Source organism: Pseudorca crassidens, chromosome 2 (genome assembly GCF_039906515.1).
Source record: "Pseudorca crassidens isolate mPseCra1 chromosome 2, mPseCra1.hap1, whole genome shotgun sequence".
Classification (NCBI taxonomy): domain Eukaryota; kingdom Metazoa; phylum Chordata; class Mammalia; order Artiodactyla; family Delphinidae; genus Pseudorca; species Pseudorca crassidens.
The window spans coordinates 114,463,388-114,477,758 of record NC_090297.1 but is presented as its reverse complement, the minus strand read 5'-3'; the positions used below and the strand labels follow the sequence as shown (position 1 = coordinate 114,477,758).

The 14,371-nt window shown below is 38.1% G+C and overlaps 1 protein-coding gene across 3 annotated transcripts in view; it reads left to right on the top strand.

Annotated features, from left to right (window-relative positions):
* LOC137219538 (interferon-activable protein 203-like) overlaps nt 1-13,330 on the top strand; it is a 39,879-nt gene extending 26,549 nt beyond the window's left edge. Inside the window, exon 9 of one of the 3 annotated variants that reach the window (XM_067728281.1) lies at nt 13,021-13,330. In XM_067728281.1, coding sequence (XP_067584382.1) covers nt 13,021-13,083 — 63 coding nt within the window. In that variant the 3' untranslated portion in view covers nt 13,084-13,330. The other 2 variants (XM_067728280.1, XM_067728282.1) reach the window with 2 other exon arrangements.
* Nucleotides 13,331-14,371: the final 1,041 nt, after the last annotated feature.

Below are 14,371 nucleotides of genomic sequence, written 5' to 3'. Positions count from 1 at the left end.
TTATTACAAGATACTGAGTATAGTTCTCTGTGCTATACAGTAGGTCCTCAGTTACCTATTTTATAGATAATAATGTGCATATGTTAATCCAAAACTCCTAATTTACTCCCGCTTCTCCCACTGCTATCCTCTTTGGTAACCATAAGTTTGCTTTCTATGTCTGTCAATCTATTCCTGTTTTGTAAATAAGTTCATTTGTATCATTTTTTTAGATTCCACATATAAATAACATATGATAATTGTCTTTCTCTGACTACTTCACTTAGTATGATAATCTCTAGGTCCGTCCATGTTGCTTCTAATGACATTATTTCATTCTTTTTATGGCTGAGTAGTATTCCATTGTATATATGTACCACATCTTCTTTATCCATTCATTTGTCGATGGACGTTTAGGTTGGTTCCATGTACTGGTTATTGTAGTGCTGCAGTGAACATTGTGGTACATGTCTCTTTTTGAATTATGGTTTTCTCAGGGCATATGCCCAGTAGTGGGATTGCTGGGTCATGTGGTAACTCTATTTTTAGCTTTTTAAGGAACCTCCATACTGTTCTCCATAGTGGCTGCACCAATTTACATTCCCAACAACAGTGTAAGGAAGGTTTCTTTTTCTCCACACCCTCTCCAGCATTTGTTACTTGTAACTATTTTTTTCTTTACATTATCTCATTTAATCCACATAGTATCTTTTTCTTAATATATTTTTATTGGAGTATAATTGCTTTACAATACTGTGTTAGTTTCTATTGTATACCATAGTGAATCAGTCATATGCATATATGTCCTTCCCTCTTGAGCCTCCCTCCCATCCACCCTATCCCACCCCTCTAGGTCATCATCCTCTTTTCCATAGTGGTTGTAACAATTTACATTCTCACCAACAGTGCAGCAGGTTTCCTTTTCCCCACACCCTTTCCAGCATTTATTGTTTCTAGATTTTTTGATAACGGCCATTCTGACCGGCGTGAGGTGCTACCTCATTGTAGTTTTGATTTGCATTTCTCTAATAATTAGTGATGTTGAGCATCTTTTCATGTGCCTCTTGACCATCTGTATGTCTCACTTGGTGAAATGTCAATTTAGGTATTCCACCCAATTTTTAATTAGATTGTTGTTGTTTTTTTTGATATTGAGCTCCATGAACTGTTTGCATATTTTGGAGATTAATCCTTTGTCTGTTGTTTCACTTGCAAATATTTTCTCCCATTCTGAGGGTTGTCTTTTTGTCTTGTTTATGGTTTCCTTTGCTGTGCAAAAGCTTTTAAGTTTAATTAAGTCCCATTTGTTTATTTTTGTTTTTTTTCTATTACGCTAGGAGGTGGGACAAAAAAGATCTTGCTGTGGTTTATGTCAAAGAGTGTTTTTCCTATATTTTCCTCTAAGAGTTTTATAGTGTCTGGGCTTACATTTATGTCTTTAATCCATTTGGAGTTTATTTTTGTGTATGGTGTTAGGTAGTTGCTCTAATTTCATTCTTTTACATGTAGTTGTCCAGTTTTCCCAGCACCACTTATTGAAGAAGTTGTCTTTTCTCCATTGTATGTTCTTGTTTCCTTTGTTGTAAATTAGGTGACCGTATGTGTGTGAGTTTATCTCTGGGCATTCTATCCTGTACCATTGATCTGTATTTCTGTTTTTGTGCCAGTACCATACTGTCTTGATTACTGTAGCTTTGTGGTATAGTTTGAATTTGGGGAGCCTGATTTCTCCAACCCCATTTTTCTTTCTCAAGATCGCTTTGGCAACTCAGGGTCTTTTGTGTTCCTTACAACTTGTAAAACGTTTTGTTCTAATTCTGTGAAGAATGCCATTGGTAGTTTGATAGGGATTGCATTGAATCTGTAGATTGCTTTTGATTCTTCCAGTCCAAGGACATGGTATATTTCTCCATCTGTTTATGTCATCTCTGATTTCTTTCATCAGTATTTTATAATTTTCTGAGTACAAGTCTTTCACCTCTTTAGGCAGGTTTATTCCTAGATACTTTATTCTTTCTGTTGCAATTGTAAATGGGAGTGTTTCCTTAATTTCTCTTTCTGATTTTTCGTTATTGGTGTATAGGAACGCCAGAGGTTTCTGTGCATTAATTTTGTATCCTGCAACCTTACCAAATTCATTGATTAGTTCTATTAGTTTTCTGGTGGCATCTTTAGGATTTTCTATGTATAGTATCATGTCATCTGCAAACAGTGACAGTTTTACTTCTTCTTTTCCAATTTGTATTCTTTTTCTTTCTTTTTCTTCTCTGATTGCCATGGCTAGAACTTCCAAAAATATGTTGAATAAGAGTGGCAAGAGTGGACATCCTTGTCTTGTTCCTGATCTTAGTGGAAATGCTTTCAGTTTTTCGCCATTGAGTATGATGCTTGCTGTGGGTTTGTCATATATGGCCTTTATTATGTTGAGGTAGGTTCCCTCTATACCCATTTTCTGGAGGATTTTTATCATAAATAGGTGCTGAGTTTTGTCAAAAGCTTTTTCTGCATCTATTGAGATGTTCATATGGTTTTTATTCCTTAATTTGTTAATGTGGTGTATCACATTGATTGATTTGCATATATTAAAGAATCCTTACATCCCTGGGATGAATCCCACTTTACTGTGGTGTATGATCCATTTAATGTGTTGTTGTATTCTGTTTTCTAGTACTTTGTTCAGGATTTTTGCATCTATGTTCATCAGAGATATTGATCTATAATTTTCTTTTTTTAGGATATCTTTTTCTGGTTTTGGTATCAGGGTGATGGTGGCTTTCTAGAATGAATTTGGGAGTGTTTCTCCCTCTGCAATTTTTAGAAGAGTATGAGAAGGGTCAGTGTTAGCTCTTCTCTAAATGTGTGATAGAATTCGCCTGTGAAACCATCTGGTCCTGGACTTTTCTTTTTTTGAAGATTTTTAATTACAGTTTCAATTTCATTACTTGTGATAGGTCTGTTTATATTTTCTAATTCTTCCTGGTTCAGTCTTGGAAAATTGTACCCTTCCAAGAATTTGTCCATTTCTTCGTGGCTGTCCATTATATTGGCATAAAGTTGTTGGTAGTAGTCTCTTATATTCCTTTGTATTTCTGCAGTGTCAGTTGTGATTTCTCCTTTTTCATTTCTAATTTTATTGATTTGCGTACTCTCCCTTTTTTTTCTTGATGAGTCTGGCTAAAGGTTTATCAATTTTGCCTATCTTCTCAGAGAACCAAGTTTTAGTTTTATTGATCCTTGCTATTGTTTTCTTCATTTCTATTTCATTTATTTCTGCTCTGATCTTTATGATTTCTTTCCCTCTACTGACTTTGGGTTTTCTTTGTTCTTTCTCTAGTTGTTTTAAGTGTACGGTTAGATTGTGTATTTGAGATTTTTCTTGTTTCTTGAGGTGATATTGAATTGCTATAAACTTTCCTCTTAGAACTGCTTTTGCTGCATCAAAAGCTTTTATCAAAAGCTTTTTCTGCATCTATTGAGATGTTCATATGGTTTTTATTCCTTTTATTCCTATAGGTTTTGGGTCGATGTGTTTTCATTGTCATTTGTTTCTATGTACTTTTTTATTGCTTCTTTGATTTCTTCAGTGGTCTCTTGGTTATTTAGTAGTGCACTGTTTAGCCTCCATGTATTTGTGTTTTTTCAGTATTTTTTCCTGTAATTGATTTCCAATCTCATAGTGTTGTGGTCAGAAAAGATGCTTGATATGATTTCAATTTTCTTAAATTTTCTGAGGCTTGATTTGTGTCCAAAGATGTGATGTATCCTGGAGAATGTTTCGTGTGCACTTGAGAAGAAAGTGTATTCTGCCACTTTTGGGTGGAATGGTCTATAAATATCAATTAAATCTATCTGGTCTATTGTGTCATTTAAAGCTTGTGTTTCCTTATATATTTTCTGTTTGGATGATATGTCCATTGGTGTAAGTGTGGTGTTAAAGTCCCCTACTATTATTGTGTTACTGTTGATTTCTTCTTTCATGGTTGTTAGCATTTGCCTTATATATTGAGGTGCTCCTATGTTGGGTGCATGAACATTTATAATTGTTATATCTTCTTCTTGGATTGATCCTTTGATCATTATGTAGTGTCCTTCCTTATCTCATGTAACAGTCTTTATTTTAAAGTCTATTTTATCTGATATGAGTATTGCTAATCCAGCTTTCTTTTGATTTCCATTTTCATGGAATATCTTTTTCCATCCCTTCACTTTCAGTCTGTATGTGTCCCTAGTCTTAAGTGGGTCTCTTGAAGACAGCATATATATGTGTCGTATTACTGTATCCATTCAGCCAGTCTGTGCCTTTTGGTTGGGGAATTTAATACATTTACATTGAAAGTTATTATTGATATGTATGCTCCTATTACCACTTTTTAAATTGTTTTGGCTTTGTTTTTGTGGGTCTTTTTCTTCTCTTGTTTTTCCCACCTAGAGAAGTTTCTTTAGCATTTGTTGTAAGGCTGGTTTGGTGGTGCTGAATTCTCTTAGCTTTTGCTTGTCTGGAAAGCTTTTGATTTCTTGTTAAATCTGAATGAGATCCTTGCTGGGGAGAGTAATATTGGTTGTAGGTTTTTCTCTTTCATCACTTTAAGTATATCCTGCCACTCCCTTCAGGCCAGCAGAGTTTCTGCTGAAAAATCTGTGTATGGGGATTCCTTTGTATATTGTCTTTGCTTTTCCCTTGCTGCTTTTAATATTTTTTCTTTGAATTGAATTTTTGTTAGTTTGATTAATATGTGTCTTGGTGTGTTTTTCCTAGGGTTTATCCTGTATGGGACTCTCTGTGCTTCCTGGACTTGGGTGACTATTTCCTTTCCCATGTTAGGCAAGTTTTTGACTATAATCTCTTCAAATATTTTCTCAGACCCTTTCTTTTCTTCTTCTTCTTCTGGGACCCCTATAACGTGAATGTTCCTCCATTTAGTGTTGTCCCAGAGGTCTCTGAGATAGTCTTCAATTTTTTTCTTTTTTTTTTCCTTTATTATGCTCCTCAGCAGTTATTTCCACCATTTTGTCTTCCAGCTCACTTATTTGTTCTTCTGCCTCAGTTATTCTGTTATTGATTCCTTCTAGTGTATTTTTCATTTCAGTTATTGTGTTGTTCATCTCTTTGTTTGTTCTTTATTTCTTCTAGATCTTTGCTAAACATTTCTTGTATTTTCTCAATCCATGCCTCCATTCTATTTCCACAATTCTGTATCATCTTTGCTATCATTACTCTGAATTCTTTTTCAGGTAAATTGTGTATTTCCTCTTCATTTATTTGGTGTTGTACGTTTTTTACCTTGCTTCTTCATCTGTGACATATTTTTTTGCCCTCTCATTTTTTTTTTTTTTAATTAGTGGGATGGTGTTCCTGTCTTACTTGCTATTTGGTGTGAGGCTTCCAAAACTGGAGTTTGTAGGCTGTTGGGTAGAGCTGGGTCTTGGTGCTGAGATGACGACCTCTGTGAGACCTCAGTTTGATGAATATTCCCTGGGGTCTGAGATTCTCTGTTAGTCCAGTGGTTTGGACTTGGAGGTTCCACTGCAGGAGCTTCTGCCCAACCTGGCTCATAAATGAAGATCCTGCAAACCGTGGGGGTGGCAAAAAAAAAAAAAGAGAGAGAGAGGGAACAATAACAATGTAGAAAATAAAATTGGACTAGGAAACTAACAGATACGTTAGAAAGAATATAAAAATATAAATGAATTATCAACTGGAAGATACCACAATAGTAAAAAAGAGGAGGAGGGAAAAGAAAAAAAAATGGTGGAAAAGGCCTTGATTGTGGAGGGTAGGGCCTAAGCAAGGTCAAGGTTTGGGCAGTGGACAGGGCCTATGCTTAGGACCCACAGTGCTGGAAAAGGCTCTGGGAGCAGTGGGGCGTGGGGCCTAGGCTCAACTGAACAGAGGTCCCAGAGGGTAGGAGACCTCAACTGGGAGCCCAGCGGGCTTCCTGGGCTTGAGTGGGTGAGGCAAACACCCTCCTCTCCTCTCCTGCTCCTCCCTCCTAAAGGGCCCTTCCTGCCTGCCTCTCCTGATCTCCCCGACCTCCCTCCTATGCTCCCAAGGACCCACGTGGCCTGGAGGGGCCTTTGGAAGGCAGGGCATTGGCCTGGGAGCTCAGCAGGCTCCCTGGGCCCGAGTGGGTGGGGCAGTCACCCTCCACTCCTCTCCAGCTCCTCCTCCCAGAGGGCCCCTCCTACCTGCGTCTCCTGATCTCCCTGTCCTCAGGGGTGCCAATCCTGTCTGACCTCCCCCTTCAGTCCCCCCACATCTTACCCATTCACTTCGGGGTTCCTCCATCTCCTTGGACATCAGGGTCCTCCACTGGCAGGCTGGGTCCTCCAACTAGGCAGGCTCCCTAGTTGTGGGGAGATGGTAACTCGGTGTCTTCCCATACCGCTATCTTTTTTTTTTTTTTTGGCGGTACATGGGCCTCTCACCATTGTGACCTCTCCCATTGCAGAGCACAGGCTCCAGACGCACAGGCTCAGTGGCCTTGGCTCACGGACCCAGCCGCTTCGTGGCATGTGGGATCCTCCCGGACCAGGGCACGAACCCGTGTTCCCTGCATCGGCAGGCAGACTGTCAACCACTGTGCCACTAGGGAAGCCCATACTGCCATCTTGACTCTGCCCCCTTGTAGTCTTTTTAATGATTGCCATTCTGACTGGTATGAGGTTACACTTCATTGTAGTTTTGATTTGCATTTCTCTAATAATTAGCAATATTGAGCATCTTTTTATGAGTTTGTTGGCCGTTATATGTCTTCTTTAGAGAAATGTATATTTAGGTCCTCTGCCCATTTTTTGATTGGGTTTGTTATTTTGATATTAAGCTGTATGAGCTGTTTGTATATTTTGGAAGTTAATCCCTTGTTGGTAGCATCATTTGCAAATATTTTCTCCCAGGCCATAGGTTGTCTTTTCGTTTTGTTTATGGTTTCCTTTGCTATGCAAAAGCTTTAAGTTTAATTAAGTCCCATTTGGTCATTTTTGTTTTCATTTCCATTACTCTAGGAGACTGATCCAAAAAAATATTGCTGCAACTTATTTCAAAGAGTGTTCTGCCTATGTTTGTGATAGGTGTTTTATAGTATCGGGTCTTACATTTAGGTCCTTAATCCATTCTGAGTTTATTTTTGTATATGGTGTTAGGGAATGTTCTAACTTGATTCTTTTAGATGTAGCTGTCCAGTTTTCCCAGCACCACTTATTGAACAGACTGTCTTTTCTCCATTGTATATTCTTGCCTCCTTTGTCATTGATTAATTGACCATAAGTGTGTGGGTTTATTTCTGGGCTTTCTATCCTGTTCCGTTGATCTATATGTTTGTTTTTATGGCAGTACCATACTGTTTTGATTACTGTAGTTTTGTAGTAGTCTGAAGTCAGGGAGCGTGATTCCTCCAGCTCCATTCTTCTTTCTCAATATTGTTTTGGCTATTTGGAGTCTTTTGTGTTTCTATACAAAATAAAAAAAAAATTTTCCAGTCCTTTGAAAAATGCTATTGGTAATTTTATAGGGATTGCATTGAATCTGTTGATTGCCTTAGGTAGTATGGTCATTTTAACAATATTGATTCTTCCAATCCAAGAACATGATATACTTTTCCATCTGTTTGTGCCATCTTCAATTTCTTTCATCAGCATCTTATAGTTTTCATTTAAGGGTACTTTTAATCATATTGAAGAGAGAAACTTCAGAGAGGCTATTAAAGGATATGATATCTAAGCTAAATATTGTAGAATTGTTTGAATTTTCAGACCAGGTAGATTATTTAGTAAATTTGGACTTCCTTAAGGCAGATTTGTTTCAAATACTGGTTCTGTCATTTGCTAGGTGACTAATAACTTAAATACTAGGAACCTCTGATTCATCATGTATAGAATAGAAGAAATACCTTTTATCCCAGAGGATAGTTAACAGAGCTCATTTCAATCTAAATGATCAAGGATGCCCCTGAGCATTTCAGAACACAAAGTTACCTGCCTTTAGTGAGATACACATACTGGTCTACAACAGAGGTGTTTGGTCCTACAGGGAAAATTCCATGGTCTTTGTCAAACTCACATATACACATTCATGTGGGATGGATTCCTGGAAAACTAACAAAAGTTAACACAGCCATACCTTGTTTTATTGCACTTCATTTTCTTGTGCTTTCCAGATATTGCTTTTTTTTTTCTTTTTTCTTTTTTTTTTTTTTGACAAATTGAGAAATTGAGGGTTTGTAGCAATCCTGTGTAGAGCAAGTCTCCTGGTGCCATTTTTCCAAAACATTTGTCACTTTGAGTCTCTGTGTCATGTTTGGCAAGTCTCATAATATTTCAGCCTTTTTCATTATTCTTATATTTGTCATGGTGATCTGTGATCAGTGATGTTGCTATTGAAATCATTTGGAGTGCCATGAACTGCACACCCATATAAAATGGCAAATTTCTTTCATAAATGTTATGTGTGTTCTCACTGCTCCACTGATGGGCCATTCCCCCATCTCTCTCCCTCTCCTTGGGCTTCCCTATTCCCTGAGACAAAACAATATTGAAATTAGGCTAATTAATAACCCCACAGAGGCCTCTAAGTGTTCAAGTGAAAGGAAGACTCACATATCTCTCAGGTTAAATCAAAAACTAGACATATTTAAGCTTAGTGAGGAAGGCAAAAAAGAGGTCAAAAGCTAGATATCTTGCATTAAATAGACAAGTTGTGAATGTACAGAAAAACACTTTAAAGGAATTTTAAAATGTTATGCCAGTGAACCTATGAATAACAAATCAAAACAGCCTTATTTTTTATATGGAAAAAGTTTTAGTGGTCTGGATAGAAGGTCAAACCAGCTACAATAGTCCCAGAGTAAGGTCCTAACACTTTTCAATTCTGTGAAGGCTGAGAGATGTAAGAAATCTGCAGAAGAAAAGTTTGAAGTTAGCAGAAGTTGGTTCATGAGGTTTAAGAAGCCATCTCTATAACAAAAGTACAAGGTGAAGCAGCGCGTGCTGCTGATGTAGAAGCTGCAGCTAAGTTATACAGAAGATCTAGCAGAGATGACTGATAAAGGTTGCTACACTCAACAACAGATTTTCAATGAAGATGAAACAGCCTGATATTGGAAGAAGATGCCATCTAGGACTTCCATAGCTAGAGAGGAGAAGTCAGTGCATGGTTTTAAAGCTTTGAAGGATGGACTGACTCTCCTGTTATGGACTAACACAGCTGGTGACTAAGTTGAAATCAGTGCTCACTGACCACTCTGAAATTCTGAGGGCCCTTAAGATTGCTAAGTCTACTCTGCCTCTGCTCTTGTAAATGGCACAATAAAGCCTGGATGACAGTGCATCTGTTTACAACATGGTTTACTGAATATTTTAAGCCCACTGTTGAGACCTACTGCTCAGAAAAAAAAAGATTCCTTTTAAAATATTACTGCTCATTGACAATGCACCTGATCACCTAAGAGCATTGATGGAGATGTACAACGAGATTAATGTTGTTATCATGCTAACACAACATCCATTCTGCAGCCCAAGGATTATTATTTAAGCAATACATTTCACAAGGCTATATAGCTGCAGTAGATATGATTCTTCTGATGGATCAGGGCAAAGTCAAATAAAAATCTTCTGGAAAGGATTCACCATTCTAGATGTCATTAAGAACATTCCTATTTCATGGGAAGAGGTCAACATACCAACATGAATGAGAGTTTGAAGGAAATTTGAAGGAAGTTTGATTCCAACCCTCATGGATGATTTTGAAAGGTTCATGACTTCAGTGGAGGAAGTAACTGTAGATGTGGTAGATATAGCAAATGAACTAGAATTAGAAGTGGAGCCTGAAGATGTTACTGAATTGCTGCTATCTCATGATGAAACTTCAGCATATAATGAGTTGCTTCTTATGGGTGAATTAAAAAAATGGCTTCTTAAGATGGAATCTACTCCTGATGATGCTGCTGTGAATACTGTTGAAATGACAACAAAGGATTTAGAATATTACACAAACTTAGTTGATATAGCTTTGGCAGGGTTTGAGAAGTTTGGTTCCAATTTTGAAAGAAGTTCTACTGTGTGTAAAGTGCTATTCTCGGTGAGGAAAAAAATTTATTTTACCCTCCTGGATTCTTCGGCTGGTCTAAGAATTAAATTGACGTGAGACAGATAAACAGAAGTAGAGCAAACAAAAGTTTAATAGCATGTATACATGGGAGAGACCCAGAAAAAGTGAGTAACTCACCAAGATGACTGAAACCCTCACCTTAAATACCATCTTCAGTTAATGACAAAAGAGTATGTTGGGGGTAGTTGTTTGGGACTTCCACTGGGGAGAAAGACAATTCACATGAAGATGGAAAAACAAATGTTTTGGTAAACAAATGGTTTCTGGGCATGCAGAGAGGATGGGACACAGACTGGACTCTGATCTCTGGGCCCTGCCAAGTTTTCCTCCACTACACCTAGCCCATATTCTTTGCAGATACCTCTGATGAGGCCTTTATTCTGGGAACAGCCCCTTTATCTAAATTCTTTACACAGCTAAAGGGGAGGTGAAAAGAAAGACTTACAGACTCTTCTCTTTCTTAAAGATAATCAACATAAATTAATCCTCATGCCAGAAAGACATATTTTGGGGTGGTAAACGTGGCAAACTTTGTTCCCCTACACTATCAAACAGCAATGCATGCTATAGAGAGATTTTCCATGAAAAGGAAGAGTCAGTCAATCCAGCAGACTTCCTCATTGTCTTATTTAAGAAATTGCCACCACCACCCCAACCTTCAGCAACCATCACCTTCATCAGTCGGCAGCCATCCACATCCAGGCAAGATCCTCCTCCATAAAAAAAAGAGTATGACTCACTGAAGATTCAGATGATGGTTAATGTCTTTTTAGCAATAAAGTATTTTTGATTCAGGTATGTACATTAATACATTGATTAATACATTAATTAATGCTACTGCATTAATAGACTACAGTATGGTGTAAACATAAGTTTTCTATGCGCTGAGAAAGCAAATAAATTGTGTGTCATTTTATTGCAATATTCGCTTTATCACAGTGGTCTGGAACTGAGCCCATAATATCTTCAATGTATGCCTGCACTGGAATGCAAACAGATCAAATACAAAGGCTGACATATCAGGCACTCAGAAATGCACATGCTCTTTTTTTTTTTTTTTTTTACTTATTACAAACTTTAATTAAAGCCTATTCTCTAATCTGACATTTAAGTGAAATAGTAGATATAAAAAATGTCTTTACGATTAAGTGTTCTCCCCAAAATCTCTTTTGTGACTGAGGTTGTAAAAAACTCTCAAACTATAATTTTGCTCCCTGCCATTCATCATGATGGTGCTTTTAGTGCTCTCTGGATTTCTAGTCTGTGTATAGATGCCTATGTAGGAATAAAGGACATCAAACTTGGAGTACTTAATTGCAGTTAATCCCATAGGACCCAATCATTGCACAAAACATGTGGAATCAGCTAATGTCGAATTTGCTTATTACTGAAGATAGTCAATGTGGAACAGAGCTTGCTTGAGTGGATGATATTGATAATTTTGGACATGTGCTAAATATCGTACATAGATCTTCTCATTTAATTTTCAGAATAACCCTATGCAGTAGCTACTCTGATGATCCTTTTTTTTTTTTTGTGGTACGCGGGCCTCTCACTGCCGTGGCCTCTCCCGCCGCGGAGCACAGGCTGCGGACGCGCACGCCCAGCAGCCATGACTCACGGGCCCAGCCGCTCCTCGGCATGTGGGATCCTCCTGGACCGGGGCACGAACCCGCGTCCCCTGCATCAGCAGGCGGACTCTCAACCACTGCGCCACCAGAGAAGACCCCCCCCCTTTTTTTTTTAACATCTTTATTGGAGTATAATTGCTTTACAACGGTGTGTTAGTTTCTGCTTTACAACAAAGTGAATCAGCTATACATATGTATATATCCCCATATCCCCTCCCTCTTGCATCTCCCCCCCCTCCCATCCTCCCTATCCCACCCCTCTAGGTGGTCACAAAGCAGCGGGTTGATCTCCCTGTGCTATGCGGCTGCTTCCCACTAGCTACCTATTTTACATTTGGTAGTATATATAAGTCCATGCCATTCTCGCACTTCTTCCCAGCTTACCCTTCCCCCTCCCCGTGTCCTCAAGTCCATTCTCTATGTCTGCGTCTTTATTCCTGTCCTGTCCCTAGGTTCTTCAGAACCATTTTTTTTTCAAGATTCCATATATATGTGTTAGCATACGGTATTTGTTTTTCTCTTTCTGACTTACTTCACTCTGTATGACAGTCTCTAGGTCCATCCACCTCACTACAAATGACTCAGTTTCATTTCTTTTTATGGCTGAGTAATATTCCATTGTATATATGTGTCACATCTTCTTTATCCATTCATCTGTCGATGGACACTTAGGTTGCTTCCATGTCCTGGCTATTTTATTGTAAACAGAGCTGCAATGAGCATTGTGGTACATGACTCTTTTTGAATTATGGTTTTCTCAGGGTATATGCCCAGTAGTGGGATTGCTGGGTCATATGGTAGTTCTAGTTTTAGTTTTTTAAGTAACCTCCATACTGTTCTCCATAGTGCATCAATTTACATTCCCACCAACATGCACATGCTCTTTGATCTTGCCATTACTCAGACTCTCAATGATATATCCCAATCCTTCCTTCACAGCATAGTGCCAGGAATAACTTTTGCCCCTTTCTTCCACCTTTCTTTCCAGTAAGAACTTTCCCTTCAACTCTTGGCTTTGAGTACACCTGCTCCTTCCTCTCTCTTGTTCTCCAACAACTCCTGCCTGTCCACATGCACTCACGCTGGGTGTGAGTGCATATCTCATTTCAGGGTTCCAGCCAAGAATTGGGGGTGTTGATTCAAAAGACAGGAATTCACTAAAGAAGATAGATGAGAGTGGGAGGAGAGCCCCTCAGATGGGAAGAGAAAAAGGGATGCAGCCCATAGCAAGGTGACACAGTGTGAGTGAAGGGGGAAATGTATAATCAGGGTCATCTCATTGTTTATCTTATCTCTTTCTTCTTCAAGGTCACCAAGGCCAGGAAAAGCAAGGAACAACCATTCAATCCTGAATCATATATGGAAACCTGATTATAGCTGTTCTTCTAAAAACCTGGATGTCATTAATATTGATGTTTATGGAGCTAAGATCTAAGTACAGAAAAAAAGTATATATGTATACATATGGTTGAAATACCACAATGTGTATACTAGCCATTAATTCTTAGGGATGGAGTGCTTTGCATTTTTTTATACTTCTCTGTATCATCTCAATTCCTAATTTTGCATCTATAACTTTTATAATTTGGAAATAATAATAAACATGATTTTTCCTAAAGACATGCCTCCCTAGGAGTCTAGTTCATTGCTTAAAAGCAAATAGTCTGTGGGCTGCAAATCAGATAGGGATACTTAAGACCCAAGCAATATTTGGATTTATACTTTGGTTGTGATCTTTACAGAATATAACTCTGGTAAAGAATGAACAGGTTGAACAAGCTGTGCCCTGCTCAAAGAAAACCAAGAAGAAGGCAGAGCAGCTGAAACTAGTCTGTGCTTCAATTGCCAACCCCTATCGTAGGGTGGAGTTGCTTTTCAGAATTGATCTCCTGGAGGGGCCATAATTGGGTAATTTGTGTACCAAATAAGGCAGCTTCTGATGATTTGCATGAAGTCACTAGTATATGTTGGAAGTAATTCTAGCCCTGTCTGATGTGAAATAACTGGTTCCACTTACTTATTCAGGTACTAACGGGTAAGTAGCTCTGCAGCTATACTTCCTGGTTCTCACATGTGTGGATCCTATGAGGAAGTTGCTCCAGGCAAAGACTTGCATTAGGCAAACACTGACGAATAATTAATTTAGTTTAGAGTACAATAGCGGAAAGTAGATAGCTAACACTGAAATTTACAATGTAGTTTTTTGCATGTATTTTACTGAAGTAGAGTTGATTTATAGTGTGTGTTAATTTCTGCTGTACAGCAAACTGATTCAGCTATACATATGAATGTATTCTTTTTTGTATTCTTTTCCATTATGGTTTATTACAAGATATTGAATATAGTTTCCTTACAGTGTATTTCTTGATCACATATTTGGTACCTGGTGTTTTGCAATTATTTTGTGTCACTTAATCTTATATTAGCTCTAGAGGGTTGATAGTGTTCTTCTTTTCACTCCCCTAGTAAGAAAAATAAGGGACAGAAGGTAAGATCATGTTCCTAATGATTAGAACAGTCCATCATAACAAGAATTTCCCTCATGACACTTTATTGTCAAGGCTTTCTCCAATCCAAGCTCCTGGTAACCACTGACATAGTTTCTTAACTTAAACTTTTCCCTTTTCCAGAGTTTCCTAAAATGGAAGTTAAAATGTAT